The sequence below is a fragment of the Poecilia formosa genome, unplaced genomic scaffold, assembly GCF_000485575.1.
Source record: "Poecilia formosa unplaced genomic scaffold, Poecilia_formosa-5.1.2 Scaffold189, whole genome shotgun sequence".
In the NCBI taxonomy this organism is placed as follows: Eukaryota; Metazoa; Chordata; class Actinopteri; order Cyprinodontiformes; family Poeciliidae; genus Poecilia; species Poecilia formosa.
In genome coordinates this window covers 338,005-356,648 of record NW_006800128.1, presented here as the reverse complement: position 1 = coordinate 356,648, position 18,644 = coordinate 338,005, and the positions used below count along the sequence as shown (strand labels likewise).

Genomic DNA, 18,644 nt, shown 5'->3' with positions numbered 1-18,644 from the left:
TGAAGCATCAAGTAACGAACCTTTTTGCAAAGCAAAGGGCTGGAAAGGTTCATTGCTTCATGAGGCTTCATTTGCCCATCACCAGTTGTCATCCTAATCCAGTCACAAACCAGTTTATGCCAACCACCCAGCTGCAAGCTAACTCTCTCGTTTCCGAGAAACCCGACTGGCAGCAGACTCCTCTTAAATGAGGGTAGATGATTTGCACACCTGGTGCAGCTCACCAAAACAGCCGTGCTCCCTGACTCCATCTGGTGGAGAACTAGAAGAACTGACAGCAGTGGCAAAAACGGATCCCAACTATTTTTGCATCACGATCTGCTTTCTCTTCAACCTGAGAGATAGCAGGTGCTAAAAGAAAGAGATGGAAAAATATATATTATTTTTGATACAATGTTTCATTCTATTACAGCCTTGGCTGTATGCTTAGGGTCATTGTCCTCCTGGAAGAAGAACCTCCATCCCAGTCTCCCAGGTTTTCCTCCAGGATTGTTCTGTATTTAGCTCCATAAACATCCAGAGGATGATGCTGCCACCACCATACACATGATTATGTATAAGTCCTCCAAAGTAGCATCCTTGTTGACATTTGCAGACGACACAACTGTAGTGGGTCTCATCTCAGGGGGGATGAATCTGCCTACAGGCACAAGGGGGAGCAACTTACAGTGTGGTGCAAAGATAACAACTTGATCCAAAACACAGCCAAGACCAAGGAGATCATACTGGATTTTAGAAGTAAAGGAGATATTCAACCACTAAACATTTGCAGAGACAGGGTGGATGTGGATGGAGAGGGTGTCAAACTTCTGTTTCCTGGGAGTTCGTATCATGGATAATCTGGCCTGTGATGTAAACACAGCAGAACTGGCAAAGAAGGCAGAGACTCTATTTGCCGAGAGTCCTCAGGAGAAACAATATTTCTCAAAACCTGCTGGTGTCCTTCTATTGATACTCTGTTAAAAGCATAATCTGCTATTGTCTCTGTGTGTGGTTCTTCAGCTTCACAGTAGCACAGAGGAAGACTCTTCAGAAAATCAGAAAAGCTGCCCAGAATACCATCTGCTGCTCTGTGCCTTCTCTTGAAGAACTCCACAGATCCCGTTGTCTCATATGATCATTACCCGAAACCACAGGTATCAAACTCCAGTCCTGGAGGGCCACTGCCCTGCAGCTTTTAGATGTGCCTCTGCTGCACCACACCTGAATAGAATAATTAGGTCATTAGCAAGGCTCTAGAGAACATATCTACACAAGGAGGAGGTAATTAAGCCATTTCATTCCAGTGTTTTGTGCCTGTGGCACATCTAAAACTGCAGGACAAGGGACAGTGGCCCTTGAGGACTCAAGTTTGACACCCCTGCCCTAAACCGATGTGTAAGAACACATTTTAAGTAAATTATTTCAAACATTATTTATAGCAATATAATTTTCTAAACTAAACTATTTGTAACAAATATTTATATATCTATAGTACAGTTTTATAATATGATGTTGGTTGGAACACAAAGGACACAGACATGGAAACATTCTGCTGGGAACTCTTTAGCCCTCTGGTTGCTCTGGATGTTTCTTAACCCACGGGTGTGGGGTCCAACCGACCCCACACCCGTATCACTTGTATCATTTGCCTCAGTCCTCGCACGTACAAGGGTTAAACTGGAAGGTATGTAAATGAGGCTAAGAAAAACATATTCTTATTTTTATTTTTTAATTTATTGAAAAAACAAACAAACAATAAAATCAACCCAGGACATGTTTATCTGGGAGCCTCATAAATGGAAACTCCAAAATGCCATTCAATGACATTAACGTTTTCCCGATTTAAAAACAAATTAAACAGTGTGCAAAGCAGAATAAAAGATTAAATATTCTAATAAGATTTAAAAATTCAGGAAAAAGATGATTAAAAACTTTCTGTATGATAGTCTACTCAGTATATCTCAGAAATGTTTTGGGCTCTGCCTTCATAACTAAATAATTTCATTAAAAAATATAATCTATTATAAACAAAGACAATGAGCAATTGATTGTTGGACACTTTCTGAAACGTTACAGATTCGTATAAAAACATGTATGTAACCTTTGGAACACGGAAACACATAATTAACACTTAGGTGATCTATTGGTGCTCTTATGAAAGGACATTGTGTACAATCACTTTATAATTAAATGATGACTGCTTGCAGATATTGATTATTGACTGATTGCTTGCAATCCACACACACACCCAACAAATATTCTGTCTGCTGCTAAAATAACACTAATTATTAAAGATATAACAATGTCATTTATAAGTTTTTTTTTATTTTAATTTTTTTTTTTATTTGCTGATGTTTTACATTCATTTTGTCCAGAATACTCAACCTTTTTGCTGTTCTGCTCTTCACAGAATACCACAACCTGAATCAGGGGATAACTAGCCCAGCTACCTGCTCCAGCAGCTAGCCAGCAGCCAGTTAGCAGTCAGCCAACGAGCAGACAACCCATTAGCTAAATGTAGCTTTGAGAAACTGTTTGTTTATTAAAGTCAGGTTTATACCATGTGTGCCTTTTTCAACAAACTTTCTAATAAATGACATTAGAAGAAAAGTCAGGTTGCAAAAGCCAATATTAGTGGTTGTTCAGTGTGACAAATACACCAATTCTGTTGTTTCTCAACCAAAGAAGACCTTTGGCAGATATCAGTCTGATTTTACCTGGGAAAATAAAAATGTTGCAAGATACCCTATCTAGTTTTTGCCCTCCTTTTTCAGCTATGAGTTGCTGTCTCCTCTTCCTTCTCTCCATTATCTTAGTGTCTGACACTAACAGGAAGATGAACTCCTGGAACTTGGTTTAAATTTATTGATGGACTAATATGTGTGAGCTTGCAGTGTGGCATACTCAAGTCCTGCATGCATAGGTTATATGTTCACGTTGAATTGACTGTGGCCGTACAAAAATGTTCACTCTTTTGGGTTGCAGTCCCATCAATAGACTTATATAAAGTAATATTTTCATACAAATGTCCCTCTTCATGTTTGAAATATAAGTTTATATTCAAGCTATGGCAGAACCAATCTTCAATACAAGTAGGATATGTATTTCATCACAAATGATCTAAACAGGACATTAGGGTTCACACTAACAGGAAAAAGCAAAAAGCAATCATCAAAATAAAAAACGGAGACGTGTTCCAAAGAGCTGCTCAGCTCACCCCTTCGCCATTTCTTACTATTGCACTTCTGTGCCATTCATACCTGCTTTTTGAGGTACAAAAGGAGCAACGTGTCAAAGAATGTACCCTATCTGCTAAATTGGTCACTTTGACTGACATACTGGAAGAAAATTAGTTTATATCACTCAAATACAAGTGATCTATCAGAAAGACGTAATTATTTTTTTTTAGGTAGAATTTAGTTTGCTGTATTCATTTTGGTTTTAGTCAAACTTTCAATGACTAAATCTTTTTACATATTTGTCCGTTTTTCTGTATATCCCTAAAATATGAAATCTAAAATTTATTTTCAGAGCCTCCTACATCTCTTCAGAAAACCTGGCGGCTCATGAGCGTGTTTAGTTGAATTATACACATAACCGAATTTAAATTCAGGAGAAGTGTTTAAGCTAAATAAACTGATGTGAAAATGTAAAGTACTTAGAAAGAAAATCAGTTTAAGGAGATGTAGTAGAAGAAGAAAGGGACAAAGTGGTTATGCACAAGAAAGAAGTGAGGGAAGACTTGGCGAAGGAGTGAACTGCTCAGGAGAAACATTTCACTGTGTTGGAGGAACAGCAACAATTTACCCCAGAGTGACAAACTGGAAGGTTGTCTATAAAAGCCAAAACAATAGGAAAAGCCCTTCAGTAGTTGTACGGTGGATTCCACTACACATGTGCAATTAAAGGAAACCTTAAATATATCAGTTTCATATATACCAGGGACAGTTCAGCATTTTTAATGTGAGGTTCTGTAAGATATACAAGATCACCGTCTTTAAACACACTGAAACACACTACACAAACAGTGTTGGGTCTTAAACAATCATGAACGTTTTCAGGCAAAGGAATAGAAGGAGTTAAAGGAAACTCTTTGGAACAAAGAACCACATCTGAACATTCAGTGGGTTAACAAAATAGTTTTAGCTTCTCCTGAGAAAGTCATTGCCTGATTTCTTTTTAATCTTTTATTTTTTACCTTTCAATTGGATTTTATTGCATGTGAAATTCATGAGGAAGTTTTCTAAAAGTGCCCTTGTTTCATTTAAAGAAATACTAAAACTGAAATTTTAACATCTTTATAAAATAACCAGGGATAATTTAGCTGTACAGAGTCGGGGGGGTATTAAAGGGACAGTTCAGTATTTTTAATGAGGTTCTGTTATTTTTAATGTGAGTCAGTATCTTACCTGTGGTAGATGATTTTATTTGTGTTCATTTAGTGAATACCAAATGAACACCAAATCTACAGTAGCTGGACCCAGAGGATGAAGCTAAATGCTAGTCAAGCAGAATTCTACCATCTAAAAACTAACAAAGCAATTTATGTTAACGATAATTTGAACGGTTATTTAAACAGAGACTGATAAAACTTACGGTATGTACCCTTTAGACTGTTCATTAGCCTCAGCTGTTCTGGAAAAGAGGCACATCTAAAACATGCAGAGCAGGGGGCGATGAGGATCAGGGTTGAGAAACATTGTGCTAAAACATGTGACATTTTCACAAGATATGTTAGGTAAAACTAGGGTTATATTTTCATAAAGTTGTTCTAAAGAACAAACTTTCACTGTTTTTATGGCATTATCAGGAGTCTAACTATAGTGTAAATCTGTTTAGATTATGCTTCACATGCTCTGGTTTTTCAAAAAACAACTCAGCATGTTGGTTTTTGTTTGATTTGTTTAGGCTATTATGAAGCACAATCTAAACATCTATGCTGGAGCACATAGAACGAAGACATCATCAACTTTCTGCAGAGTCAGTCACTACAGACCTCCAAACTTCATGTGGCCTTCAGATTAGCCCAAGAACAGTGCGCAGAGAGCTTCATGGAATGGGCTTCCATGGTAACCAGTTGCATCCAAGCCTAACATCACCAAGGACAATGTAAAGTGTCGGATGCAGTGGTGTAAAGATAGATACACATGATAGATATCATGTCATGACTATGTTGTTTTTGGTTGGGTGAACAAAATCCTGCTGAAGATCAGTAGCTGTTAGCAATCAGTAGCACACTGCTGGTGGATGTTTAGTGAAACACAGAGCACAAAGCTGACGTCGTTGTTTCTCCCTACATCCCGTGGGTGGTGCAGGTTGCTACAATCGATAGTAGCCACACAGGCACACCCGCTAGAAGGAAACAAACACACCCAGTACAACACTTTTATTCTATTGGCTGAGAGGTTGCTAGGCGACTGTGCCAAAAGGCAGTTCCATGTTTCGTAAGTGAGTGGAGAGTCCGAGCAGATACTAAGTGTGAGTGTGAAGAGTATAAGAGCTGTAACTCTTATTTTGAGTATAAGAGTTACACGTTTTGAGAAGAAAGACATGAAGTCCTGCTTTCAAAATGAAAATGTAAGCAAAAGTATTAAAAGTTTTGAGAACAAAAGACATGATATCCTGTTTTCAGCCTGAATATGTGTGCTCTTGAATTATGGCAGGAAAATGCTTCCAAGTGAGCAGAGTTTTACAAGCAAAGATTTGCTCCAAGCAGAGACTAAGTGTGAGCGCGAGGAGAAGCTTTGAGTACAATCATTACAAGTTTTAAGAAAGACATGAAGTCCTGCTTTCAAAATGAAAATGTAAGCAAAAGTGTTACAAGTTTTGAGAACAAAAGACATTAAATCTTGGTTTCAGAATGAACATGTGTGCTCTTGGATTATGGCAGAAAAATTCCCCCATTTGGCTAAGTTCTGTCAATGGCCACAAATCTGTATAAAACTTAAATTGGAATATTAGAAAAAGCATAAGCGGTATCAGAAAGCTGGATCATCTGAAGATTTCTTAACATATTGTGTCTTGCTTAAAAGTCGAATGGAGCTTTTAGGTTGAAGTAGGCAGAAGTTGTGAACCATAAAAGAGCAAACGTTTTTGCTGAATTTTGTGGAATTCTGAAGAATTTCAATGCATTTCAATGGGGTTGAAATCTGCAAAAAATTTGTAATTGTATTTCAAAAAGTATAATAGTTGAATTTACCAAAAGTCATAGCAAAATGCTCCAGAAGAAGCAGAACATTTTGATATATGAATTGTTGAAATTCATATATAAACAATGGCAGAATTAGTTAAGTGCAGAAAAATGTATGGAACACTGAAAAATAATAATAAAGAGAAACACAATCTTAAGAAGTGAGAATGCCGAATGTATTCTTATTTGATTATACAAGGTGTTAAATAAATGTGGCTAAGCTGCATAGTCTGCATTTGATCTTATCATAGTGCCTAAGGTTAGGACTGTATGCTTGTATTTGAGGACAATTCCCCCAACTGGCCCCTAGGAGGAAGCACTTCACCCCAAGTTACCTACTGATCCAGTGTCGGGTGTGTTAATGTGGGAGTGCTGCAAGGAGACTGTGACTGTAATGTCGAAGCACTTTGAATGGTCAATATGACTATGAAAGCACCAGGTCCAGGCATAGTCAGAGGAAATCTACTGCAGGTTAGATATTATCTGCTTATAACCTTTCAGCAAAACCTCTCATTAAAATTCTTGAACTATGTCTTTAAAAAGGCATTGGTGTAGTTATTTAGTGTAAAAAAAACTCCCACCAACAAAGATAGGTTTGTCTTTCCACAGGTTCATCTTATAAAATACATCTTATAAAAGACAGTGCCACTTAAAAGACATTCTCCCTCACCCTCCTCCTTCTCCAGAGCTAACCTGAGTCTGTTGGAAAAAACAGCAGAAAGGTTAAGAAAGAGAGGAAGGAGTTCAGTGTTAAGGCTTTAATGCATCTCAGTCAGTTGTGGTCCTAACTTCCTGTGGAAGAGGAAAAAGTCTGGTTTTACATGGAGATGCAAAAACAGTATTGAAATGCTGGCTCTCCAATTCCTGGCTGGAGACTGACCGTGCACTTAAGTTACATGCATTCATGCGTTCTCCACGTAGGCGAAGAGCAGTGGAACCAGGAAGAGCACACTAAAGCCCATGGTCCCATAAACAATGTAGCGGTACGGGAGTTCTACCTCCACATGCTGCCGGGCCTTCCTCAAGTCTGAGCTGGGCACCCTGAACAGCCAGCACACCAGTGGAATGGTGATGGCCTTCATCAGGGCCCGTATCGCCACAAGGACTATCACTCCCAGAACCAACCGCAGAATAGCGCTACACACCAGGCCGCCACTTACAGTAGGCACCATGAGAGGGAGCTGATCCGCCGTCAGGTCTGGCATCAAACCTAGGAGCTGGTTTACATGAGACGCCAGGGCCACGCCAGCACCCACACCCAGGATCTGAGCCGTGTCACCTCGAGAAGTGCTCCAGGTGTCCAGGGTGAATGAGAAGAGGGCCAGGGCCAGGGGTATGGAAACGATGACCAGCGGAGCGTAGCGGGAGCTCAGGTTGAAGCTGTCAATCATGTCCAATGCAGGGAGAAAGAAGAAGAGGATGAGGATGCTGTACAGGATGCCAGCGATGACGTCCTGCAGGGAAGAAGCACAGAAACAGAATCTGTGAATCCACAGCATGACTGCTGTCTGCATGAAGCAGAGAAAACATACTGGGATGGGAATCTGAAAATTGTCCCTTGATTAGAAGTTCTACTAAACTCCCGCAAACTATGAAATGACCTTCCAACATTTTCAGCTTATAAATGCATAAACAGCTACTGTAATGCATCTTTTATGGTTTTCATGAGAGTCAGATCAAGCTTAGAAACACATGCTTTGGTACATTAAAGGAGGTAATATAGTAAATAATTTTCTGTTGGACTAAAAAGCCATCAAAGAAGTTCTGAGAGACCAAAAGAATCAGAGGTGGTTAAAATCTGAGTCAACAGCGCTGTTCTACTACACCGCCACTAACCGGTTCGGTCCCGTTCTGCCCCGGCCAGATTCATTTTCCATTAGCAGATCCGGTGTGGTTCTGCCCGGCTGTTCTCAGATTTTCATACTTACTTCAAGGGTAATTCTAGCAGCACCGAGCAGGGTACGGCACCAACACCATTTGATTAACAGCTGCTAATTGGCTCGTGATTTATGTCACTGAAAACTCCAAACATCATGTAGTTTAGCTGCGGATATGCCATCAAAGAGCTGCTCAGTATGAGGGGTTTAATTATGAGTTTAATCAGGAGCAGCACCTGAAAGACATGCAGTAAGTTTTGCAGCAGAATGACCATGAGTTAGCAGCGCTGCTAGCAGCTCCTCTCTCTGAAGAATGGACAGTGATAAAAAAGAGAGAAACACTGCAGCTGTGGTCAGCTTTCTGATGGAGCTGCAGTTTTGCGCTGTTAGTTTGAAACACCAGAACTACATATTAACTTGTGATGTGAATTTTATTTTTAACGTGGATTTAAAAAAATAATTTCACGTGTGGCTATTAGTTTACATATTTTGACTGCTTTACCTAAATCCAAAAGGTTACACATTTTAAAACATAAAGTGCCAGAATGTTATTATATATGTTCAGTTATGATAAAGACTCAGTTATGAGTCTTTATCATTATGTTTGGGCAGCAATAAATTTCTATAAGACAAAATAAAATATCTGAGTTTATCTGAGTCCATCAGAACCAGAACCTTGAGGTTCTCCATTGCGGAGCGTTAACATCAGCAGAGAGTTGACCGCAGCTGCTGCTGCTGCTCATGTCCCAGCCACAATAATGAGGAACAGACTGTATAATGGAAAAGCTCACTATGTGGGGAAGGACTGAGCCCACATTAACTAGTTAGTGTGCGATGTGCTGGTGGAAAAGTGTCTTTAATGTCAGTGATAGGAGTTACTTCAAAAAGTCATGAACAGATAATTATGTTCTATACTTTGCTTGCATGCAGAAGGATGTTAATACAGTGGAAAATCAAAGACTCACCTAATGCCGGTCTATGGCTAGGGCATATGATTATGACTTTAAATTAAGTATATTTTCAGTATTACAGAATTTCTTGATTTTTTTGTATCTATGATAAGAACTTTGTTTTGGTAAAAGTATTTTGAAAATGTTGTTTTGAGATAAAAAAAAACCTGATGATACTGAAATACTTAAGAGTTTTTGAGCTGAAATTTATTTGGGTTGTTATCCATAATACATTATTATAGCAACAACATGTTAATTACATAAAAGGTATGCTTTTATATAATTGACTCTGAATCCTCAGTAATCCTTTAAAATCAGTGATGTAATAAATTCTAAGCCTTGCATACAATATATTGCTCATTCTTTTTGCCTTGCATATCTTAGTATGTAGAACAGTGGAGGTCAATCTAATTCAAATTTAGATCCAATAGAAATTTTACAGAAGCTTACAATTCAAATTATATATGAGGGATTATTATTCTTACCCATGTCCACTTTTTCTTAATTACCATGTTATGAAATTTTGTGAATGATAGTATTCTTATATTATGCACATACAGTCTTGAGAAAAATGATTTCACTTCCAGATCCTTGTTTTTAACTTTTCGCAAGTACAACTTGAACTATAAAGAAAGCTAAAAACTGGGTAAAAACATAAATCAAAGCTAGTTTTTAAAAATAAGGAATTCCTTTTTGCTTGTCATAAGTCCTTGACAAGCAACATTAAATGACTTTTTGTTGCTATAGTATTTTCTGTTATTCTGACATGCAGTGGTGATTGGTGAGCACTTTAGCATATTATATTCACATTCATATTCAAAAGTAATTTTTTGATCCAAAAGGGATAGTAAATGTTGTTGTAATTCATTTCATTAAAGAGTCACTGTAGTTGGTGATGGCTTTGGGCAGCAAAAATCTATTGTAGCTCTTGAATTTGAAGATACCTCTGACTAAGACAGTCTCATGAAGAGATCAGGTTATCAATACTTTTTTGATTTTATCCAAAATCTTTATTTGCACCATTATCACAAGAGAATGTTTATTAATATTGGCATTTTGCGTCTCCCTAAGCATGTTCAGTTATGGCATGACGCATCGGCTAATGATTAATGTAATGTAAATAAACCACTGATAATTCTTCAGCTTTACTTGGGGCTGGAAGTGTCAAAGGTGGCACCATGTTTGAGACTGTGTGTGAGACATACCAGGACTGAGTGCATCCCCATGTAGATCCGGCTGGAACAGACCAACAGACACCAACAGAGAGCCAAGCTGAAGCCCAGGGTGTAAGGGTACTGCAGAGATGAGAGGAGGCACACTTCAACCGGGAGCATTTCTGATTAAAAGTTTATATAACCAGATGTTTTGGCCATAAGATGCACACAAGTAGTTGCACATGAGTTTAAATATCCTCAAACCCATCCTCATCCATGATCTGTTTCTTGTAATTACTATGTCTGAAAGTTCTTTGCAGGGATGCACCTAAGTTATTGCATTTAATACCACAACAAAGGCAAAAATAATTGCATTGAGGGTAGCTGGACTTTATAGAACCAGAAAAGGACATGAAAAGATGCTCAAGTAATTCAAAACATCAATCAGAAGTGTTAAACCTCTAATTAAAAAGAAAAGGAAATAGACATATTCACTACAACTGCTTGGGATTTACTTAAGAAGAAAAATGGAAGATGAGGGATTCTCAAGGTCAGCCTAGGGCATAAGCAAACTAAACGGCTGCTTAGGGAGGGCTGAGATAAGTTAGCAAAGCAATGTCACAAAAAAGACTTATTCTTCAGGGACAGAAAAAGAATGAGGAAGAAGAGAAAAAAAGCAAAGATCAAGGTATGTTTTCATGTGTCTTGGTAATGTGATGTTTATCAAAAAGAACTGAAGAGCTGCTAATAGAATATTAGTGTGATAATGACCTTGAACGGTCCAGTTCAACAGGAAAACAATTATCCTAGCATCTTTGTATTTCTGTGAAACTGGGTTCTAACTTTAAATTAGTTGATTAATGGTTTGCCCTATATGTTTGATGACAATAATTGAAACCTCTCAATGTTTGACCTTGTTTAGCAAAATGTTTTTACATCAGGCCACAATGGTTACATGTTGATTTATCAATTAGCTACTCTAAGCTGTAGTTGGCGATATGTTGTTTACTGCTGAGCATAATAATTTATGTGGCTAAAGCAAATATTATTTTTACATCAACATATAAGTTATGAAACTTCTCCAGGAGCTGTTAAAATTATGTGAAGGTAGAGAATCAGTCCAGTACAGGTCCACATTCTTTGGCAAGAAAGACTCACTTGGTATAAATTTAATGTTTAGCTATTGGAATAACTTAATAATTGAATAATTTAATCAAAGTGTATCATAAGTATATGTGTATATATTCTATGTTAAGAAGGGGCACACTAAATGCACTTATAGGGCTGATTGCCGATCGTTTTAAGCATTTTTAGAGCCAAAAATGCTCTCAGATTTTGGCTGAGAGCATTTTATTTTCTCTAATATGCCGCTAAATATCACATGAAAGTCTCTGAGTTAGTGGGGTGACTATTGTTAACTGCAAACGTGCAGGTATGCCTTGGTGGGTCAGTCTATGGAGTTTGCATGTTCTTCCTGTGTATGGGATAACCATGTAAGACAGTGGACCATGGACATGGTGACAGTTTTAAAAAATAAGTAAAAAGCATTTGTTGTTTTTTTATTAAAATAACATACTGCAGCTTTAAATGTAGGTTCACACCAAACCTGGATATAAGTTTGGTACTCTAGGAATTAGAGGGGACAATTTTTAGTTTTAGTTCACTGCGATGTTCTATAAGCGTGAAAATGAATGAATGTTCTAAACATTGTTTGATTTCACTGCCTGTGTGGTGGGAGAAGCAGCAAAGGAGGGTCATTATGGTAGTTATTAATTCAGTCATTCTTTGTTTAAAAAGTGCAAATATTGTTGGATAATGAATGGCTTCAGTCAAATACAAACAATGAGGGAAATACTTATTTTTGTTTTATCATTCATATTCTCTGAAAAATGACATAAACTTCAGAAGCTTTGCCAGGATATGTGATCTAATGAATTCCTATTGTATTTTTACACTGAAAAATGTGTCCAACCTTTAATTGACAAAATTTATTCAGTGAAGAAAATGTATTTATTTTCCTACCATGATAGGTGTAAACAATTTAAGTGTGCCACAGTGAAACTTTAATTGTTTTCCTGATACTTGAACTCCTCCACTTGGGGCAGGACATCCTGTCAGGATCTGTGTTTTTTCTGTTAATTTCGTTAGTCTTTTTTCTTTGTTTTGGTTTGAGTTTTATTTTTTGGAGCACTGTCATTCTTCTGGGCATCCATTAGATGCCGCCAGATGCAGAGCCCCTGATATGCTGCAGGGGTAACCCCGTGGCCACACCTGTGGCTCGTTTGGAGGGCGTGGATTTCAGATATAAGCAGCGGCTGAACGACTTCTCATTGCCTGAGTGTTAACTTACCTTGGTAACTATCGTTCCAGAGAAAGGCCCTCTGTTATCTGCTCCTTGCTAATTTCTTGTTGTCCTCCTCGCCAGGTGATCCTGTTACCTCCTCGTTGTTCCCATGAGTGCTGTCTGCTCCGAGCTCAGAGTGAGCCTGTGATCCGTGTTGTCTGTGAGTTACCTTCCTCGTGTGTCCTCCCTCGACGACGCTGGCGATGTTACCGGTCGGACGCCACTTCCCGTGTGTTCGCCTCTCCCCCCTGTCTTCGGTCCGTCTCCAGTGGATTCCCCTTCGGGACGCAAGAGAAGGATCTGTCAGTCCAAGCCCGAACCCAGTCTGGAGAAAAGGTACAACTGGTCCAAGTCGGACTCCGCTCGTTCCGCCGTAACAAACCTGTCCGCTCTCCAACGAAGCTCCATCCTTCAGCGCTCTGCTCGCTAACTCGCCGTCATATCAAGTAAGAACCTGTTCGATTCACTCCTGGAAAATACTCACCTTCCTCCTCTAACCATCTGCCTCTCGTTGACAGTAAGACGACACGGTCATTCGCTCCAGCATCCATTTCCTCTCCCCATTTTCCCCCTGGATTCAATACTCATTATTATTGTTCACTACTCTGACTCTTCTGGTTGTGTTCTTGCATGTGGGTTCGAAAACTGAATACCAACATGACAGAACACTCAGGCCAGATCACGACCTCCGCAGACTCAATCAGAAGAGCCTTATCTGATCAATACACTTTAATTCAGTCCCATGACTCGGCGTTAAGAGAACTAGGGAACCGCCAAGCAGAAACAAACCGTCGACTATCCGAACTTTCTACTTTTCTGCAGAATTCAGTACAACAGGTTCTTAACCCCTCTCCTGCTCCACCAGCAACTCCAGATCCGCCCGTCCGTTCCGGATTTTCAGAGGTCCGCCCAGCCACACCGGAGAAATTTTCAGGTGACATTAAGAAAGTTAAAGGATTTATACTCCAGTGTACAATTGTATTTAACCACTCTCCACAAAGTTTCCCGCATGACGAGGCAAAAATATCTTTCGTGTTATCCTTGTTGATGGGTCCAGCCTTAGAGTGGGCGGAAGCCCGATTCACAACTGCAGCTAATTATGGATGTACATATTCTGAGTTTCTAACCGAATTAAAACAAGTATTTTGCCAAGAAACCGAAAGGTCGTCTGCTTCCAGAGATCTACATGGGCTAAAGCGGGGCCAGAGAAGTGTTTCAGATTTCGCCATAGACTTTAGAATTAAAGCTGCTGCTTCTGGCTGGAACGCAGCTGCTCTCAAAAGCGCCTTTTTTCATGGGCTAAAGGATGAACTTGCTACGCTGGATGAGCCAGACTCACTGGATGAATTTATAAACTTGACTATAAAGTTGAATCATCGTATCCGCGCTAGGGAACGAACCCGCCGAGTTTTTTCCCCACGCATCTCTCCGACCAGTAGTCGTGCATTCATCTCCTTTCTCCCCAGCTCAAGAACCCGAACCCATGCAATTGGGGGACACGAGGCTCACACCCGAAGAGCGCCAAAGGAGGAAGCGCTCCCGGCTCTGTCTCTATTGTGGCGAGCCAAACCTTGTGATCGCCAACTGTCCCGTCCGTTTAAACCCGCAGGTCTGGCAGTGAGAGCGGGGAGACTGCCGGAACCATCCTCAACCAAACCCCGTTTCATCGTTCAGCCACTTTATTCCACCCCAATGATTCACTTTCCTTGTCGGCTCTCATCGATTCAGGTTGTGAAGAAAATTTAATCTGTTCTGAAGTTATTCACCAGTTCTCTGTCGAGGTGGAACGCCTGCCAGTTCCTCTCCGTGTCTCTGCCTTGGACGGGAAGAATCTACCCCAGATCACCCATCGAACCAAACCTCTGCACCTGCTAATTTCTGGTAAAAATCATCTTTTACGTCTTTCCCTCAACCAGCTCACCCATAGTCCTAGGTTTCAACTGGTTATTTACACACAACCCCCAAATAGATTGGGTTGAGGCTAAGATTGTTTCCTGGTCCACCAAGTACCACTCCACCTGTCTCCGTTCCACCGTCCCCAGCCACCTCAGACCTTTGGATCTGAGGTGGCTGATGTTGACCCACCGGATGTCTCCTCTGTGCCCATTGAGTACCATGACCTCATTGCTGTCTTCAGTAAAGACAAAGCTCTCTCTCTTCCGCCTCATAGACCATACGACTGTGCCATCGACCTTCTGCCTGGGGCCCCCCTACCTAACAGTAGGCTCTACAATATCTCCAGGGCTGAACGTCAGACCATGGAGGATTACATCAATAAATCCCTCACGGCAGGCATAATTTGTACGTCGTCCTCTCACTAGGTGCGGGTTTCTTCTTTGTGGGAAAGAAAGATGGGTCACTTAGACCCTGGATAGACTATAGAGGTCTCAATCAGATCACTATTAAAAACAAATATCCTCTGCCCTTGCTCTCCTCAGCTTTCGAACCTGTTCAGGGAGCAACCATTTTTTCAAAACTGGATCTCAGACACGCCTATCACCTACTCTATTCCAAGACCCTTGTTGAACACCAAAGACATGTCCGCCAGGTTCTCCAAAGGCTCCTTGAGAACAAACTGTATGTGAAAGCAGAGAAATGTGAGTTCCACTGTCCGTCAGTAACCTTCCTGGGGTACGTCCTTAAGAGCGGCAGAGGATAAGATCAAGGCAGTTCTGGACTAGCCCAAGCCCGAGACCCGGAAACAACTGCAACCTTTCCTAGGGTTCGCCAACTTCTATAGAAGGTTCATTCGGAACTACAGCCAGACTGCCTCTCCCCTTACAGCCCTTGCCTCTAGCAAGAGAGTATTTAGTTGGACTCCACAAACCGACGCAGCCTTTGCTGAGCTCAAGTCCTGCTTTGCCAAAGCTCCCGTTCTGGTCCAGCCCAACCCTAATAAGCAGTTCGTGGTGGAGGTGGATGCCTCCGATAGTGGGGTCGGGGCTGTTCTCTCTCAAACCACAGAGCATGATCATAAACTGCACCCATGTGCCTTCTTCTCCCGCAGACTCTCTCCCGCTAAGAGAAATTACAACGTGGGAGACAGAACTTCTTGCCATCAATCTGGCCTTAGAAGAATGGCGTCACTGGCTTGAGGGAGCTGAGCACCCCATCTTAGTCTGGACAGACCATAAAAACCTGTCATACCTCCAGTCAGCCAAAAGATCCAACCCACGCCAGTCACGCTGGTCTCTGTTTTTCTCACGTTTTAACCTCTCCATTTCCTATCGTCCAGGCTCCAAGAATGTTAAACCAGATGCCCTTTCCAGGATCTATTTCCTTGACGACTCGGAGGAGACCCCCGCTCCCATTCTCCCACCTAGCTGCATGGTCGGAGTGGTCACCTGGGAGATGGAGGACATCATCCGTCAGGCTCAACAAGCCAAACCCCCTCCTGAATCCTGTCAAGGTAAACTGTACGTTCCTTCAGCTGTCCGGTCCCGTTTCCTTCAGTGGATTCATGCGTCAAAGTTCTCAGCTCACCCTGGTATCATTTGCACTATCGGGCTGATCAATCACCGGTTTTGGTGGAGCTCCATACATAAGGACGTTAAAGAGTATGTCTCAGCCTGCACCGTTTGTGCAAGAAACAAGTCTTCGAACCGACCTCCCACCGGCCTTCTACAACCACTTACCCATACCTAAGTGACCGTGGTCTCACATCGCCATCAACTTCGTTACCGGACTCCCTGTGTCTAAAGGTATGACCACAATCCTAACCATAATCGACCATCTTTCCAAAGCCTGTCATCTCATTCCTCTTCGTAAATTAGCTACTGCTGCTCAGACTGCCATGCTTCTTATAAAGCATGTGTTTAAGCTTCACGGGATTCCCCAGGAGATCCTCTCAGATCGTGGGCCCCAGTTTGTCTCGCGGGTCTGGCGCCAGTTCTGCTCCGCTCTAGGAGCCAAGGTGGCTCTCAGCTCTGGATACCATCCCCAAACCAACGGGCAAACAGAGTGCATGAACCAGGAGCTTGAGGCCACCCTGCGATGTCTCACCTCCACCAACCCCGATGACTGGGCCCAACACCTTCCGTGGGTAGAGTACGCACACAACAGCCACATTTCTGCAGCTACTGGTCTGTCTCCTTTCGAAATAGTCCTGGGTTATCAACCACCACTCCTACCTTCTGACGAGTGTAACACATCGGTCCAGCATCACATCCGCAGAAGCCATAAGATCTGGAATGATGCCATCTCCACTCTCAACAACACATCTGCAGTTGATAAACGACAGGCAGACCGACGAAGAACCCCTGCCCCGACGTACTCCGTAGGTCAGAAGGTATGGCTGTCGACACGTGATGTTCCCCTTAAGTCTATGTCAAAGAAGTTGTCTCCCAGGTTCATTGGCCCCTTCAAGGAGACTTCGACTCCCTTCGTCTCTGCGCATCCATCCGACCTTCCATGTATCCCAGATCAAGCCCGTCCTATCCAGTGAACTTTGCCCTCCAGCCGAACCCCCTCCACCCACCTGTGACATAGATGGCCATCCGGCCTTCACCGTCTGCTGGATTGTTGCCTCCCGGCGGCGAGATCGGGGCCACCAGTACCTCGTCGACTGGGAGGGCTACGGGCCAGAGGAACGCCTGAGTGTTAACTTACCTTGGTAACTATCATTCCAGAGAGGCCCTCTGTTATCTGCTCCTTGCTAAAAAACTGAATACCAACATGACACATCGTCCTCAACCCAAAGAAGGCACTCTATACTTTTCTGGCTCATTTATTTCTATAGCTATGAATTTTTATTTTATTAAGATGATAAAAAGAATCTTGAACAATGATCAACAGGTTTTGCATGTCATTCAACACACTGTCTTGGTTTTCTCATCCAGGGTGTCAAACACAGACACTCGCAGACGCACGCACACAAATAATACACATGCACAATAAAGTACAGGTAATATTAGCTTGGATGACTAGTGTTTGCTAACTTTGAAGAAGGCTAATATGTTGATTCGTGACAATGATGCTGTCACAGTACTCATGGACACACAAACACATTTGTGAAATAAAAAGATGCTGCTTAACGGAGTTCTTGCTGTGAAAAATATTTTTCAGGGGTGACACTTAAGTCTCAGTGCGTTTGGTTCACAGAAATGTTTTCCTGACAGTCACAGTTGGTAAGAAAGATTCCCATTAAATTTCATAAGTAATGAATGCAGGACATTTTGGACCCACTCATGGAAGAATGGGGTAGTAACAAAACATGCTATTTCTTAAAATAAGATTAAAAATTTGAATTGCATGATATTAGTAACATGTTTCTTGAATACCTGGAATATGAAGTGATAACTTTTCATTACAAAAAGATGACCTCACCAGGTCAAAAAGGACCCACTTATGCATCAGAGGGTTTAGAAGAAGCAGAAGACACTCCAATATTTCCACAGTGGGCAAGACTAGGGAGTTGTCTAAAGATGTCAGGGACAAAACTGTTGACCTACACAAGGCTGAAATTACTTAAGAAGCTGGATGAGAAGGTGACAACTGTTGGTGCAATTATTTGGAAACGAAAGAAGTACAACATGGCAACGACCCAAAACATACAGCCAAGGAAACAAAGACTTGGCTCCAGAAGAAGCATATCAAGGTGATGGGATGGCCTAGCCAGTCTCCTGACCACAATCCTCTTGAAAATCTATGGAGAGAGCTGAAGCTTCGCATTTCTAAACACATGCCTAAAAACCTCAAGGATTAACAGATGATCTGCAGAGAGGAGTGTGCCAAAATTACAAATTTTATTTTAAAAAAAAACTACAAGAAACATCTGACTACTGTGCTGGTCAACAAGGGTTTTGCTTCCAAATATTGAATTGTTTCACTGGGGAGGTGTTAAAATAGAGCTGGCATACAATCATAAAATGTTCTTTGGAAAAACGTTTTTGAAATCACTGGATATTTACATTTGTCTTAATATAATTTGTTTGAGGAAGCAAAGGTTTTTGTTTATCTAAAAGGAACTCATTGTATTTTTCTGAGATTAATGAAAAACCTATAATATGCATTTCATGCATTTCTTCAGAAGAATACCTTATAGCAGAGGTTCCCAAACTGTGGGGCACGCCCCCTAAGGGGGACGCCGTGTCATTGCAGGGGGGCGCGGGAAGCCGTCTGGATGAAAAAAAACAAAACATGAACACT

At 41.2% G+C, this 18,644-nt stretch overlaps 1 protein-coding gene and 1 long non-coding RNA gene across 2 annotated transcripts in view; both read right to left on the bottom strand.

Annotated features, from left to right (window-relative positions):
* Window positions 1–2,314: 2,314 nt before the first annotated feature.
* LOC103147754 (sphingosine-1-phosphate phosphatase 1-like) overlaps window positions 2,315–18,644 on the bottom strand; it is a 33,047-nt gene continuing 16,717 nt past the window's right edge. Inside the window, exons 2-3 of the mRNA XM_007566253.2 lie at window positions 10,205–10,294; window positions 2,315–7,626 (exon numbers count right to left, since the gene is read on the bottom strand). Coding sequence (XP_007566315.1) covers window positions 7,075–7,626; window positions 10,205–10,294 — 642 coding nt within the window. The 3' untranslated portion in view covers window positions 2,315–7,074. The remainder of the gene's footprint in view (window positions 7,627–10,204; window positions 10,295–18,644) is intronic.
* Window positions 13,107–18,644, bottom strand: part of LOC107837926 (uncharacterized) — a 5,704-nt gene continuing 166 nt past the window's right edge. The window contains exons 2-3 of the long non-coding RNA XR_001663977.1: window positions 14,140–14,143; window positions 13,107–13,142 (exon numbers count right to left, since the gene is read on the bottom strand). This is a non-coding gene — a long non-coding RNA (uncharacterized LOC107837926). The remainder of the gene's footprint in view (window positions 13,143–14,139; window positions 14,144–18,644) is intronic.